This window comes from Halichoerus grypus, chromosome 3 (assembly GCF_964656455.1).
Source record: "Halichoerus grypus chromosome 3, mHalGry1.hap1.1, whole genome shotgun sequence".
Lineage (NCBI taxonomy): Eukaryota > Metazoa > Chordata > Mammalia > Carnivora > Phocidae > Halichoerus > Halichoerus grypus.
The window spans coordinates 188,167,821-188,184,523 of record NC_135714.1 but is presented as its reverse complement, the minus strand read 5'-3'; the positions used below and the strand labels follow the sequence as shown (position 1 = coordinate 188,184,523).

Here is a 16,703-nt window from a genome sequence, read left to right as displayed (position 1 = left end):
AACTGTATCCTCAAATTCTTATGGGAGCCAGGGGAAAAAAAAAAAAAATACCTGCCAAAATACTTAAAGGTTTTGTCATTTTTAAGCAGCAAAAAGAAAAAAAAAAAGTGCATAACCAAATAAAGACCCTAGTATATTAATATAAGCTAATAAAACATAAGAAATTAGTCTAATCGATACTTATTAAAATAGTATTTTACTCTTGCAAATGGGTATGAGCACTTTCTTATAAATGCTTTTATTGAAACTTCTTTTAAGTGTAACTACACAAAGAGCTGTCTTTAAACCTTTCCTGAGTGCCTTTATGCAAATCATGGAAAATTCAGAGCAAACACTAGAGGAAAAAAACCAGCAGAAACATTACCAAACAAGTTAACTTTTTTGCTTAAGTATTTTTCTAAAAAAAAAAAAAGAATGGAAGGGGTTTCCAACAAGAATCAAAATAAAAACCACAAAAGAAAAAAAAAGGAAAAAAGGCACTATAAAAATACTTCATTCTTAGAAAGACAGGAAAGCTAATAGCTTACTCCATTTTCTTTTTCTTTAATGAATGACTGCAAGAATTAAGACAAAACTTAAAAGTACCACGTTCATACACGAATACAAATATCAAGAAACAAAAGGCAACTAATGGTTAAGGTTTAAGAATTTCTATTTTGAGTTCTCAATGGCAAAAAAAGAAAATGGATTAAGTCCTTTGTTAATGCAAATTAACTACAGCTGCCACATATAATCCACCGGGAGGAGTATAAGGAAGCAGAGAAAAATAAAAACACTAAGGGATAGCATTTTACTAAGGCAAATTACAGTATAATTAGCCGTGTTAATAGCTTATATATTTAAGAGTAATAGCAACAACAGAAAGGCAAATAAGGAAGAGGAAATGTGAACAAAAGAGGTGCTCATTTAGAGACTTCCCAAATTAATATTGTGAAATATACCTTTGAGGGAAATCCACGTTTTCGGCTACATTTCCTATTAGGCCTCAGTTCCCTGTCATTCTGAGGAGGTCTGTCACCTTTCCCTTTTGGACTTGTGGTAACGTCAATGTCTGAAACCTGTTCTTGTGAAGCTGAATTCCCTAGTTTGTCCTCAATGCACGGCCGAATTCTCAGACTAAAAGATGCCTCCTTTATTAAATAGTGTAGCATATTAATTTCTTAATACAAACTCCTGTTTAACATACAAGCCAGCCTTGTGAATAAATACAAAAAATTTACCAGTTCATCTCTTTAAAAATCAATCCACCCTCCCCCAAGTGGCAATAAACTTAAGACTTTTAGATTTCTGTAAGACTAGACTAATGCTTACTATAATCAAGTATCATTATCATATCCTAGGCAATTTCCAAACTATACAACTGGAGCACATTTTAACATTTATTCTGCTGTTATTAATATCAATTTTCATCATGTCATTTTATGTTATGAAAAAAATTCTCATCACAGTGAACACTATATATGCTAATATATAAATCAAAATAACCAACTATACCATTTCCCACCCCTCCCCAACAGAATTCCTTTACCCACATTCCCCAATTCCTCCATTTCTGCTGGAATGAAATGTGAGGAAAAAAATTATTCCCAGCACCACTGTAAACAGAAAAACAATTTCTCCACAAAAGAATCTATTTTCAACAGTTGTTTGGATCAAGCCCTCTGAATATCTATCTCCTGGTGAAAATAATGTAGGACAAAAATTCAAATTTCCTCTTCAAATTAGGAAGGGCAGGGAAGAGAAAGGAGGCAGGTAAGAAACTACACAGGTCAACACTAAACGGAAACAAACCCTCAAATTTCTCATGCTGAATGGTATTTTGGAAAGTATCTCAGAAACAAAAGATGGACATACATGGTTATCATTTCATAAGAAAAGCTTTACTGGTAACAGGTTTTCAAGTTTACTAATGCATGGTTATAGGTGCACCTGTTAAAATAAAAATGCTTAAAAGCATACTAGTTTTGAAGCACACTACCTTCTATGAACTAAGTTTATTTTACAAAGCTTTCCTCAAAGTTCTGTAAATTCCTGATTATTTTTCCAAAAGACATTATTTTAATAAATTTCATTTTGCAGAGTTACAAATTTTATTTTTCTCACCACAAATAAATCATAATGTAAATAATACCCCGTCCCAATTTCATCTCGATGTTTCAGTCATCTGGTTTTGCTACAGTTCAAAGCTAGCCCAAGGTATAAAAAATCCTAGTAGCCTTCAAATGAATCCTCAACAGCAAAAGAACTTGGAGATTTTTCCAAGAGACAATATACTTGTAGTAATGATATTTTTGTACTCCTAGCTCTTATACTCATGATGAATTTTAACTTTCCTAATGCTTCTTAAAATGAGTAAAGCTGTGCTTAATGAAACCAACAGAAAAACTGTTTCTGCAAGCACATCACAAATTAGATTTTTAAATCAACCATGAAAGTGTTCAATGTTAGTAAGTAAAACTTCTATACTTCCATGTTTTAAAACAATATATACAGCATTAACAATTTGAGGGTTTCTTCCCTGAAATATACTTTTCATTAAGGAATGCCTATAAAAAATATCATCTAAAAAATGGGGGAAAAGTTTAAATCTTCATTTCCAGCACTTTTAATTACCAAAAAGCCGCTTACCGTGGTATCTGAAGCCTCAGACTGCACATCTATGTTTAGCGATGTGCTCTCAGCTACAGAACCAGATCCCACAGCTGAATCTATAGTCCGAACATCCTCCTCCTCATTTTCTCTAGCCTGAAATATTTTAGTGGTATAAATCATACAACTATTAAAAAGGGCAATAAAATGTTATAATGGATGGCACGATTTTTTGAAAATATATTAACTCCTCTGGGGTGGAATCAGAATGTCATCAGTATATGTACACTAATATACCACAAAAATAACTCAACACATTATTGAAAAGGTCTAAAACTTACAAGGATTTTTTGGAGAAATTTCATATATGACTTTTCTTGTTCTTTAAGGTGATCTATTAGATGAGTAAGGCGCTCAACATTAGCAGATCTTTCATTTTTCTCTACAAGATCTTCCCGCATGGAACTAGCTTTAGTAATATAATCACGAATCTGAACTAGCCTGCTTACAATCTGCATGAAAAACATTTGGGGGAAAAAAAAAAAACATGAAAATAAACAGTATGTAAAACTAAGCATAATGCATTCCACAGCAACACTTCTACATATTTTTTATTTCACGTATAGTCTAGGTTTATCGTTTTACGTGCAAAAGATCTGAATCAAATTTAGAATTTAACCAAAACTTAACTGACAATACTAACAACTCCAATTACTATGAATTTAAAAATTTCAAAATTAGTTTTAATTTACATTACCCAAAAAATTTCACTTACAGAACTGCATGCCTTTAAACTACAATTTATGTAAATTTTTTCTAATGCTTATATACTATTTCCTTCTAAGTAAAAGTATTATACTTTTGAAGGTACTTTTCAAGAGAATTATATAACCATTTAAAAAAATTCTTACAATCTACTAATCACATTGCTTCAAACTCCTCTTTACTAAAAAAGTGGTACACAGCCTTTGGCAGGTAAACAGAAGCCTTAATTTGTAATACGCCATTTCTACAATCATTTTGGGTAAAGAGAAATTTACACGATACTGAATAAATCTGAGAGAATAATGAGGCGTGTCCAGAAGTACTTAGGTAAAATTCCTATGTGCATAACCCAATAAAACTTTCTTAATCTTAATATTCTACTTGGAAGCTCATGAAAGCAAAGAGCAAAACAAACATTTTTCACCTGGCTGCTCTCCATTGCAGGCTCTCCTCTTCCATCTTCTTCAGAGACTTGACAGTTTTGCAAAAGGTCATTACTTAAAGCAGAGGCAAACAACTCTTTACATTGTGCTGATCCAATCATTTCTCTCTTTGGAGGACTTATAGTGGCATCTTTGCTCTTGTTCGTATTAATCTGCATAGGCAAAAAGTTGAAGGGCTTTCGGTTTTCACTAAGCTGACGTTTGTTGTTAGCAGCTGTTGCTCTACCTTGAGAATCACTTCCAATGCTTCTCTACATATGAAAAAGAAACCAAATCCCACAAACATTAATTTTTCAATAATTAAAAAAAAAAATTCCAATGTTCTTAATCAGTTTTACCATCAGATATTGATTCAGGAAGTATACATAAACAGCTCTGTCCGTAAGATTCAAAAGATTCAAATCTATAAAAAGTCTTTTACTAAAATATCAAAATGTGATCAACTCGTCCTATTCCTCATTTTGTCAGACATAATTCAACTGATGAATATGAGCAAGATCAGTCTAAATGAAGTACTAGGACTACAACCCTATTTATAACTCACATTGCTAATCATACTTGTTCACCGATTTTGTATGGGCTTTGGACCCAATGAGTAGATCTTAATTAATACAAACATCAGCATTAGGATGTGTCTAGATGAAACACTGCCTGAAAAAGTGCTCAGCTCAGTGCCTGGTATATAGTCAATGTTCAGTAATTATAAACAGATGACTAAATGATGTGATCACCAGCACCATCATATCAGACTTGAACATACCTTTATGCATATTTGGTAAACTGTTTATCTCTCTAAAGCACAGATGTGACAATAAAACATTTGTTAAGAGTTCATTATCATTTCCATTTACTTTTAGTTCCAAATTTTATTTCAGTGATTATAATACCAACCACAGTTTTATTTTAAACTTGAGTAATCCAGAACATCCCACACTTAGCCAATGATAAATATTCTACACTGGATCTGCCCTTTTGCTTAACAGCAATCTTATTCAGTTACTAACATGTAAAATTTAGTTCCAGGATGAAATGATTTACATTAGTCACAGAGTATTAGTAATAAAGTCACAGAAGACTTGACCTTAGCAAGTCTAGAAATAGTCTTTTTTGCCCTCCACAGAACATAATACCACTGCCACTAATTAAAATTCTTTCCATATACACAGAAACTAAGAAAAAGGAAATAAAGAGCTCACTTTTTATTCTTAAGACAAATTATTTAATCCATTCCAAATATTTCCCATAGTTCTAACTTGATTTTTGAAAGTAATTCACAAACCTGATCTAAATCACTGAAGTTTATGCGCTGTTTAAGTTTCTCTAATTCGGCCTGCTCTGGAACGGACATCTGAGTCACATATCTACTATGTGGAAACGAATGTGGAGTCTTTGTTCTTCGCCTTCCAACTCCTGGTGAGGACTCCGGAGAAATATCATTAGTTACCCTTTTATCACTTTCTACACCAAACTTTTTCTTATTCTTTTCTGATGATTTATTTGCTTTCTTCTGTTGGCCACCCCAATCCTTTAAAAAAGTAAAGGCAAAAATTAATCTGGCCTCTATCAAACCAGGAAAGTAATTTGATATGCTTAAAATTTTTCAGTCTTAAAGTTAAAAATGACAAAACATTTTTCACGTAAACATATAGCCTTAGAGACAATTACTTACTGTTACTAATGTGTCCCCCCCGCCATTTCATCCAGCCTAAATTTCATAGACAGTCCTTCAGAAAATAGATTACTTTCTTATCATTCTTTAACAAACATAAATGCCAAACTCCAACCCTAGAGTCAGTCTGAATATTTTCAAAAGCATTTTTAAAAATGGTTCCCTCCTATTTATAAATTGGAGAGTGAAATAAATTATAGGTACCTTTACTGGCCTCCTTTAAAATCAGTGTGTATAAGACAGATTCAGAATCAACCTGGATTCTAAAGTAATTATTGTTATCTGAAGAAATGCTCACTGTGACCCTAGGCAATTTACTTAACTTCCCATAGTCTCAGTTTCCTAAACTCTAAAATAGTGTCACCTTTAAAACATAATTAAAAATAATATTCATAAAACATCTAGCACAGTGCCTAGCATATAGTAAGAAACAAACATAACTATACTTACTTTGCACAGGCAATAATGTATTACATAATAAGACCTTATATGAAATGACAAAAACGTTTCATGTTTTAACGGGAAAACATTCTTATTTACTTAGTTATACCCACATAACCTAAATCATTCAACAAAAAGGTCTATAAATTCCTACCTTATTCATATTGGAAGAATCATTTAGTTTTACTACAGTAAAACCTTTTGGGATATTCTCCCCATTTATAACACAACTCCCTTCTCTACAAGCTGTCCCTCCACCCCCATCCATGTGTGGGTGTTCTTGCCAACCTGTTGTTCTACTTACCCTACCCCTTCCTGGCCACAGATGATTGGAAAAGAGATGCATATCTAATCCAAATTGGGATAATCATACTTTAAAATTTTAAATTGGAACTAAAAGATAACTAGTCAGGATATAATTGTAGCGATAACTGAAAACTTTAGAATGAAGGGTCAGCCATAGTACACCACATGAACCAGAGAAGAGAGAAAGCTGGTCTGCGAAAAGAAAGTTGTGTTAAGCAAAGGCACTCAGAAGCAAAGAGGGCAGTGAAAAAGCAATTCTTGACAATTTTCTGGTTCCTTTTTCTAGTCCCTTCCTAAAACCCAGCTACAGTGTTTTAATTTGCTTAACTTATTTTCCATAAAACATCTTTATATACTTATAATAAATCTCCCTTTTGGCTTAAACTAACTCATGTTGATATCTGTTACCTGCAAACAAAAATGTCTTCAACTAATATAACAAATAGCCCAGGGTCATTTAATGTCTTGGCTAGCAAGAAAAAAATGTGTTTACAAAGAGTCTCATGAGTTTGATTTGGCTAAGTCAGGGGAAAGTTTCATTTTATCATTAGTAGTTAATGGATACACCATCAATAATAAGTTATCATACCATATTGTTGAGTCGGTCATCAACACCCTCATTGCTCCAGTTTGGTAAATCCTGATCATTCACACCTTCTTCAAAAGGACCTCCTCCTGTGGCCATCCTGGCTTTACTTAATTTTCTGCAAAACGAGTGAAAACTAACATTTTTAACACATAAAAACAAACTCTTAATCTTTAAATCATTCCAAGAAGCTTAGTGACATAAAAGAATCTCAGAAAAGTTGATTTTATGAAATAAAAAGAGGTAGTGTCAACCACACATCATAGACAAATTGATTTAGCTGCCATACACATATTATGATTAACATGAGTTAAGCAGCTGGAGTGATGGGAAAGGGAAGGAAAACTTCAAAATATCCACTATGTGTACTGGCCTGCATGCTTTCAGGCTATTTTATTTAATTAGTTGAACACAGTCCTAAAAGGTAGAGCAATGAGGTAGGAAAAAGTTATTAATGGCTAGAACCAAAACTGCTCTTAGGAAAAAAACCTAATGTTCCCAAAGACCTGGGAATTTGTTTTGTGTCAAAGTTCCAAGGAGCGCAGAACTGCTCTGCATGGAGAAAAGTTTGGTTTTAACAGGAATGTAGTGGTAAGCAAGATAAAGAGAAGGCAGAGAGAGAAGCAGGCCTTGGTCGGTGAATGGGCAATAAAAGCCAAGAATACAGTGGCCTAAAACATTTAAGAAGAGTGATGCCTATTGCTTTACTTTAAATTACACTGCTGCTACCTCACAGTTTTCCCTAAATCTTGACTAGTCTACCAAAGTCGCAAATTCTCCCCACTAAAAAAAAGAACTGAGGATTTTGTGAATATCCAGGAAGGTACTGAATTTCATACCTGGGTCAAAGAGAAGAGAAAAGAAAGAGCAATGGTAGAAGCAGACGTTCAGAAGCAGAGATGATCAGCAGAAAATGAGATTTCTACATAACCTTGTGGAGGACTCTGGCTTTCCACTAGGTGTGGAACTGCACAAGTTGGAGAAGGACTGAGCGAAAGAGATGGGCAGATTAACTTTATCTAGAATTCAAGGGGCAGAGAAAGCCATTAGACAGTAGGGTTATATTGGTTTCTGATTTTACAAATAACACTAACATTCAAAGAAGTTAGATAATTTCTCCAAGGTCATTCAGCTAAAAATGTCAAAAAGGAATACATATCCAAGTTATCCCATTCACTAGAGCAAAAAATTAAAAGCATTATCATCCACGACAAAGTAGGAATTATCTCAGATGTTTGAATGCTAGAATATCTATTAGAATAATCTATTAATAAATTCCAAAGAGGTTAAATTTTATCATCTCAAAAAAATGGTGATAAAATTCAACACTTAATTTGAAAAAATCTTAAAAAGTACAAATACACTTCCTTACAGTTATATTTACTATTATACTATTTGGTTTTTTTTTCAATGAGCACATATTAACTTTAATAATTTTCTAAGGAGTTGAAAGAAGTATATACTTTAAATCAATAGTCAACAATATTAAAATAAGAAATGAAGGACATCCCAAATAAAATAAAGATCAAAACAAGAATGTCACATATCAGTTATTTAGCATTGTTTTTAAAGTTCTATAAAATGGAAAAACATGCAACAGAAATATTAACACTGAGAAGACAAAAGGTGGTATTCTTAAACACATGCATTAAAAAACATAGAGAACTTCAAAATATCACCAACAACCACACAGAAAATATACTGCAGAAAAATGATGCCACTTAAAATAGTGACAAAAAAAGAAAACATCTAGGAATAATGTAAATTTTGCCCTAAATAAAGAAGCACCAGTAAACTATAAAACAATGTAAGAGAAAATTGTAAGAGAAAATTTGTAAGAGAAAATTTACTAAGTAGAAAAACAAACTACCTTCCCTGATGGGAAGAGAAATTTTATAAACATACCATTTTTTTTCTAAATATAGACTTAATGAATTCCCAATGGGACTCTTCATAGAATCTGACAAAACAAGTCAGTATAAAAAATTTAATATCTGAAAAATAAAAGCAGAAGTAGCAATAGAGGTTCGGAGAGTAGAAAACTAGTCCCAAGAGATATTCAATCATATTTAGTACTTATATGATTAAATTAGTATTAGCCCCCCCGCAAAATCCTGAAATATACCCAATTAGAAAAATGTAATGAAGAAAATTAATCACAGCTAACATCTATTTTGTTTACTATATGCCAAGCACCATGCTAAATATTTTATAAGCATTCTATCATTTAATCCTCATAAAAATACTATGATGTAGGATGATACAGGATTATTCACTTGATGGGACAATTTGCTAATAATTTTGAAAAAGATTTAGAGATTTAACAGCACTTCTCAACTAGAATCCTTCATCTCAAATACAGAACACAGAAAAATGATGAGTAACAATTTTTTTCAATTCTCCCAAGGATGGTACATACCCAGTACCATTCCAGACACAGAAGAGAAATTAATTCACAGTAAACAATAGATGCCTTAGAGCTTAATTCTCTCCCAATTGAAAAAGGCTGCCTTATACCATAACACCAAGATAGTAAGTAGATTAAAAATAGATCAGGAAGATTAAAAAAAATCAAACAACAGACAGACAAGAAAACAGGATGGGCTTTAAAAATCGAGATCTTACAAATATGGAATGCAGAAATAAAAGGGAAAAAGTTTAACAGATTTTATTCACATAAAAGTAAATCCCAAGTTTATGGAGAAAAAATAATAGTAATAGTAAATGACAAATCAGAGGGAAAATCTGAAAGAAATATGAAGTATACAGTCAATATCTTTATAAAGAATTTATGGGGAAAAACAAGAAAAATAAAAACACTAAAAAAAAAAAACCCAAACCCAAGAAAAGTAAGTAGAAACAGGCAATTTAAAAAGAAGTCAGTAAGCATAAAATGATAAAAATATTAACAATAAAGTTCAGCTGCAAATTAAAACAAGGGACTATTAAATTTGCTATATTACACATATTTCCTAATCCTGACGACAGCAAAGGGAAACTGGAACTCTCAGTCACTACGGTGAGAGCGTAAACTGGCAGAACCTCTCCGGAAAGCATTTGGCAATACTGTATCCAGAACTAAAATGGAGTTTTGACCCAGTAATTCTCTCTCTCCAGAGCTAATATAAGAAAACAAACTTAAATAGGGGGGAGGGGGAAACTATAATGCAGGAAATAGTTTATTATGCTATAATTGTGATAAATTGAAAACAAACTAAATGTTAAACCATAGGCTGGATGCTATTAGGAAACAGTACCCTTCAAAACATATATAATTATGAAGGCTGAACAATATTGCCTGTGTTTATATCATAGAGTATAAAAGAGGGAAAAAAGCAGTATGTAAAATTGCATGTAGATTAAAAAAACCTAAGAATATATACTAAAATGCTTGCATGAAAGCAACTGTTGGTTGTGGGGGTAGGAATGTGATACTTTTTCCCATCTTCTCATATATTTTTAGCAATACTTTGCATTGTTTTTTACACTAGAAATATATTTAAGAACTTTACAAAATAAGTGATACCCACAGAGAGGCATGTCCAATGAGCTGAAATGACGTTTAGATGAATCATTTTGCACCTATTTCCTAGATGTACCAATATAATTTATAATATTAAGGAACAGGCACTCCAAAAACTACATACGCAGTAGAGGCAATACCATCTTCAAAAGTACTAGAAGCTAACTGTAAAATATAACTTAAGAGTGGGAAGTTATTAAGGTATTCAAATAAAAACTCTTATATGCCATTTTTTCCTAAAATAGTATATACTATGCTTTCTATTAGTAGAGTAATAAAATTTACTTTAAGATAAATTAAAAATATATTTGGAGAGATAATGTTTTATATTTTATTTTTATATTATGATAAATTCCTCCTAAAATGAAGAGCTTCTTCTAAGAACCTATTTATAGGCTATATGACTTTGAACACTATTAAGGTAAGTTTTTAAAACAATTTAAAAACTATTAAAATTAGTTTGGGAAAAATAGGTCAAATCTTTAAAAAAAAAGTCTTTTTAAAGACCACTTACTATATAAAGTCTATTGAATTTACAGAATAAACAACTTTGTCTATAGTGACATTGTGATGAGATAAACACCCATATGAGGACAGAATATTTAGTAATAATAAGGATACCAAATGTGTTTAAAAGGCACACTCCTATACAAGTATTACTATGAAGCTAAAGAAATAATTCAATGTAGATCAAATCTCAAAATAGTAACAGCTGATTTATCTAAGAGGGTAAAAATCTCCCCCCATAAAATGTAGAAAATACAGGCAAGTATTTTCCTCTCCTTCATGCCAACCTCTCTAACCACCTCCAAGTCACCTTTAGAAATAGGTGCCTGCCTTCCAAATTTTGTTCTGTAGACACATTGTTATTATTCATATAGTTTTTATTATTATTATTTTAAACTATTATATGGAAAGACTTCTAATAATAAAATACTAAGTATGTGACAAGAAGACCAATTCAAGTAGGCTTCCAATGGCAGAATCAATAGGACTTGGTGACTATTATGATATGACAGTGAGAAAGCTGTTCAAGGATGAGTCCTAGGTTTTGAGCTTGAACAATGGGGTGTAGGGTGATACATTCACAGTGACTGGAAAAGAAACAGATTTTTGTTGAGAGAATATGATTAATTCAGTTTTAGCAATGCTGGGTTTGAGGTGAAATCTAGGCTGGAGATTTGTAAGTCATCTGCTCAGAAAAGTACTCAAAGTGGCACAGAAGGCATTGGGAGAAGAGGAAGAGAGTAAGACTGAGCCTGGAGGAACATTTAAGAGACAGGAAAAGAACACTGAAGAAGGTAGAAAAAGACAGGAGGGAAACCAGGAGTATGTGCTAGAAAAAGCGAAGGTGTATAAAGGAGGAGGATATCAGTAAGAATGCCAGATGTTACTCTGTCACATAAAAAAAAAGTACTAAGAAAGTGTCCACTTGGATATAGCAACAAAGAGGTTACTGATGACCTTGGTACAAGCAATTACAGCAGGCTGGGGAGGGTCAATCCCATAACTGTAATGAATTTATTGATAGGAAGAAGCAAAAATAAAAGAAGTCATTAGGTAATTTTTTCAAGGAATTAGTCTATGAAGGGAAGCAGACAGAGATGGGCATGAGGAAAGTTTTGTTAAAAGCATGTTTAAAATTTGTTGGCCAAGAGCTAGTAAAGGAAGATCTTGAAGATGCAGAAAAGAAAGGAGATAGTGTGTGGTCTCTGAAAAAGCAGTAGCAACTGGGACCCAGGGTGTTAAGAAAAATGATGGGCTTGGGGCGCCTGGGTGGCTCAGTCATTAAGCGTCTGCCTTTGGCTCAGGTCATGATCCCAGGGTCCTGGGATCGAGCCCTGCATCGGGCTCCCTGCTCAGCGGGAAAGCCTGCTTCTCCCTCTCCCACTCCCCCTGCTTGTGTTCCCTCTCTCGCGCTGTGTCTCTGTCAAATAAATAAATAAAATCTTTAAAAAAAAAAAAAAAAAAAAGGGGGTGCCTGGGTGGCTCAGTCGTTAAGTGACTGCCTTCGGCTCGGGTCATGATCCCAGGGTCCTGGGATCGAGCCCCGCATCAGGCTCCCTGCTCAGCGGGAAGCCTGCTTCTCTCTCTCCCACTCCCCCTGCTTGTGTTCCCTCTCTCGCTGTGTCTCTCTCTGTCAAATAAATAAATAAAATCTTAAAAAAAAAAAAAGAAAAGAAAAAGAAAAATGATGGGCTTTAGACAGAGGAACACCTCTCTCTTTGAACAAAGGGAAAGGAGGGAAGGATGGAAGCAGATGGGAGGCTAGTTAGATCTGTTGGTAGGAAGCTGAGGGAGTCTGTAAGTGATGTGAAGTAGAAAGGATTGATCCTTAAATGTGAGGGTGAGACAGCAGTGTCTGAGAGATGTGAGAAAAGTAAAGGAGAATGACTGTGGGCAGCACCAAGGACTCAGGCGAGAGCAGAGAACATTCACAGATTATCACTAATCTGCAATGTGAATTTTTTTCCCAGCAGTGTTCATCAGCCCTGGTAGAATACTCCACTGAATCCATCCAAGGTGGGGGATTTTGCCAGGCAGGTTTAATAGAAAAACAATAAAATGGAAAAGCTGAAGCCACTGGAAAACAAACAGCACAAGTCATAGATGATGGTATGGGAAGAACAGGGATAAAAGTAAAATTCTTCTACTTTAACCAAGCACTTCTACCCATGCTATGACCTACTAAACTAAGTTGAAACTAATTAGAAGTTTCATTTAGCTATTTTTGACAGCCCTATCTGGCTCCCTTATCTCGCAAACATACAAAATGCAAAAGTACTATGGCAATTTATAAACTTTCTGTGACTGATCTTTTTGAAGAAAATCCTGTCATAGGATCCTTACCATAGAAAAGTATTTATATATATATAAATATATACATATATTTATATACATATACTTTCCTATTACCACAGAAATACCTATGATTGACCCAAGGTTAATTTTTGAAATAAGAATATAAAGAAAAAACTAATCAAGTTAAGAAAAAACACCATTTTTCTAGAATCTTTAAAGTCAGATATTATCTCTGAAACGGCATTAAATTACTCCTAACCACCTCTGGAAATACCATCTTGACAACTGTAAATGAAGGTTTTAGAAATTACTCATCATAATAAAATTATGTAGGAAGTACAGTTTTTTTCTAAATATTTACTTAGAGTCACAAAATAACCAAAGGTGGTACTTTATGTACCTGTACAAGTTTTCTAAAGGTTGCATTATTTAGGGTATTTCTTTTACTAACTATAAAAATACCTGGTACACTGTTTTGAAAGTCTTCATACAGTGTCCAAATGTACTAAACACTTTTAATGGAAACTGAGAAGAAAATGCATAAGTATTTGGTTTTATGTGTTGTTTAGCCAGTTTCATTTGAGGAACTTCTCAATTTCTTCTCTGTGCTTAAGATGGTCAAGTACCTTAAAAAAAAAAAAACAACAAAAAACACATAGGATCTTTTCCATAGCACTTTCAATTTGAGACTTTCTAAAAATTTCAATTAATTTTTTAGAACGTAAGATATCTCTGTAAATACCCTCTTCTAATTAAAAAAACAAAAACTGTTAAGACATTGGGGGGGGATAAAAAGACGGCAACAAAACACAACACTATCTGAATCAACAAAAATTTTATTAGACCTCACTATGTACCAACTATTGCATTAGGTCTATCTTACGATATACTTACTCTGTGTAGAGCATTTCATATCAACAAATATACCCTTGCTCAGAGAAATGAGAACACGGAGGTCAATTAAATTCTGCTTGCTAAGACCTCTCCCTCCCTATAATTTATATTCAAAACCCACCGCGTCCTTGTCATGGGTTACATATAACACCCAAATAAATCCATAGGCCTGCTACCACCATCAACTTGGAATCTCAGTCTTCGCTACCAGTCCCATACTCACTGTTATCAGGTCTTCCTATCATCCCCTTCCACTGGACCAATACAAACAAACTTCCTATACATCCTCCATCTGTTCCCCAATATTCCTCCTACTTCTTCCGGTTCAATAAAATCCCAAATCCCTCTAAAAGCACTATTTCCTTAGCAATCCTTTCCAAAAGGGGTACTACTCTTCCCCGTCCCCCCCAGATTCATGAGGAAAGGATCACATTTATAGACCATTCTTATTTAACTAATGCTTATTAACCTTCCTCTTCTGAACAAATTAGTCATCAAAAATATCACTCTCCCTACCATGGGCACCACTTCCTGTTGTCCTCCCCAAGACAGTCTTGCACTTTTCTTGGTAATAACTGTCTCATGGTTTCACCCTCCACATCATTCCCTACTTTCCTGATTTTTCTAAGACTGTGAATTGAGATCCAACATCCCTGTCATCTTCTCTATTCCAATACTGTTTCACTCTGGACTGGTAATTTGTTCAAGATCCTGAAGTTCTGAAATCCCTTCTTCTGATCATAAGTCCCTGCTTCCTACTTCTCTCACTTCGTCATTCCTGCTGAACCTGCTCTTGACCCTACTGCAAACTTCCAGTCCCCTGGTCATTCTTCTTTCCAGGAATCCATTAATCCCTTGCTTCCTTACTCAACCCCAAACACAAACCCAAGTAAGTCATTCCAAAAATGCCTTGCAAGCATCCTTGACTTCCTCACCTACTTGCCCATTCTACCAATTCAATTCTGGATAAACCCCACTACCTGCTCTCTTTGCATCTACTCACAAACTGTCAAAGAGCAGAGAAATAATTATAAAATGTCATTAGCTATGTTCACTATTAAGGCATATTATACTGTATACACATAAATACACACTTTCAAAACATAGGTTTGCTCCATGAGATAAGGCACCTTGTCTGTTTTGCTCACCTCCATATCTCCAGTACTTTACAGTCATTAAGTCACCCACTGTAGGCACTCAATTAAACTTGTAAGATGAATGTATTGCTAGGCACTCTGCTGGCTTCTAAATGAATTCCTTAGTGCGATTATTCCAAACGCTTTCTATTTTTCCCAAGTGTCAAATACACTTGTCTCCTTTACAAATGGCCAAATCCTCTAATGAGAAAATCAAAGTCTTCTAAGGTGAGTTAACATAATTGCCCTATATTTTTATTCCATCTCATCCATCCTTCCTAACGTGTTAAAAAGAAAATTATTTTATAACTGGTTTTATAATTCTTTTTATTTTATTAAATGCCAGCTACATCACTCTAGTGTTAAGAACTCTACTACACACTCACATTTGACATTCCCTGATTCGATTTTTCTTGTCCTATTTGTCTTCCAATTTAAAAAAATACTGAAAAGTATAATAAAGATATAAATCAACTGCCAATCTGTATTTTCTCATGATAGCTGGCTTAGTTCATAAAGGAACTAAGGACCTATCTGCTTTCCTGGAAAGCGAGGATATATTAGACTATATTCTGAAAATAGGTTGTCTTAAAATTTTAACAGTGGAATTAAATTCAGACTCTGACACTCTTCCTAAAAAAGCAATTATTTCTAAAACACTTTTTAACAAAAATTTCTTCTGATCCTCATCCTTTAGTCATTTAATTTCTAAATTGTCCCTTAGCAAATAATTATTTAACTTTTCCCCAATAAACTGTCCTTGACTTTTTTTGCTGGTCAGAGAGCAACTGTACATAACCAGCATTTGACAATGCACTGTGCATAAAAACTAATGTTTAACTTCAGACACCTAAAAGAAAAAAAGCACAACTTCAGTCAACAGTATATGTAACAAGCTCAAAAGGTAGAGAAATTTGTGAATAAAAATTTTGCAATATCAATTAATAGAAAAGTTGTAGGAAACGACTTAAATAGATTTGGAAAGAGAGGCATATCCAGTAGCTGTTATAGGACAAATTCAAACTCAAATGGGCTGAAGAAATTCTGTGACAAAAAAACATTTCAAAGGCATTGTTTAAATTATTCTAGTATTTAATAATTAGGAATGACATGGCTCTTTTCTAGCAAAAGTATGAAAGCAGACCAAAGTGACATGCCAAAAAGCAAGGCACACAGGGCAGCAAACCCAGAAGGTCTGTTCACTAAATAGAGTGGGCTCTCAACCATGCACTGCTATGCTGATAGCAGTCTCTAACGTTATAAAGTCTTCCAACTATGATACAAAGAACAATAACATAGGGGCGCCTGGGTGGCTCAGTCAGTTAAGCGTCTGCCTTGGGCTCAGGTCATGATCCCAGGGTCCTAGGATGGAGCCCCACATTGGGCTCCTTGCTCAGTGGGGAACCTGCTTCTCCCTCTCCCTCTGCCTGCCGCTCCCCCTTCTTGTATTCTCTCTGTCAAATAAATAAATAAAATCTTTAAAAAAAAAATAAAAACCAAAAGCCAGAAAACAAAACCCCCAGAAAGAACAATAACATATATAATGATG

The 16,703-nt window shown here is 34.0% G+C and overlaps 1 protein-coding gene across 31 annotated transcripts in view; it reads right to left on the bottom strand.

Moving 5' to 3' along the window:
* PCM1 (pericentriolar material 1) overlaps positions 1-16,703 on the bottom strand; it is an 80,750-nt gene that overhangs the window by 62,134 nt on the left and 1,913 nt on the right. For 12 of the 31 annotated variants that reach the window (XM_078069711.1, XM_078069700.1, XM_078069705.1 and 9 more), the window contains exons 3-9: positions 13,587-13,750; positions 6,803-6,917; positions 5,077-5,322; positions 3,779-4,048; positions 2,931-3,101; positions 2,629-2,745; positions 942-1,130 (exon numbers count right to left, since the gene is read on the bottom strand). In XM_078069711.1, the coding sequence (XP_077925837.1) occupies positions 942-1,130; positions 2,629-2,745; positions 2,931-3,101; positions 3,779-4,048; positions 5,077-5,322; positions 6,803-6,898 (1,089 nt within the window). In that variant the 5' untranslated portion in view covers positions 6,899-6,917; positions 13,587-13,750. The remainder of the gene's footprint in view (positions 1-941; positions 1,131-2,628; positions 2,746-2,930; positions 3,102-3,778; positions 4,049-5,076; positions 5,323-6,802; positions 6,918-13,586; positions 13,751-16,703) is intronic. The other 19 variants (XM_078069732.1, XM_078069733.1, XM_078069719.1 and 16 more) reach the window with 4 other exon arrangements.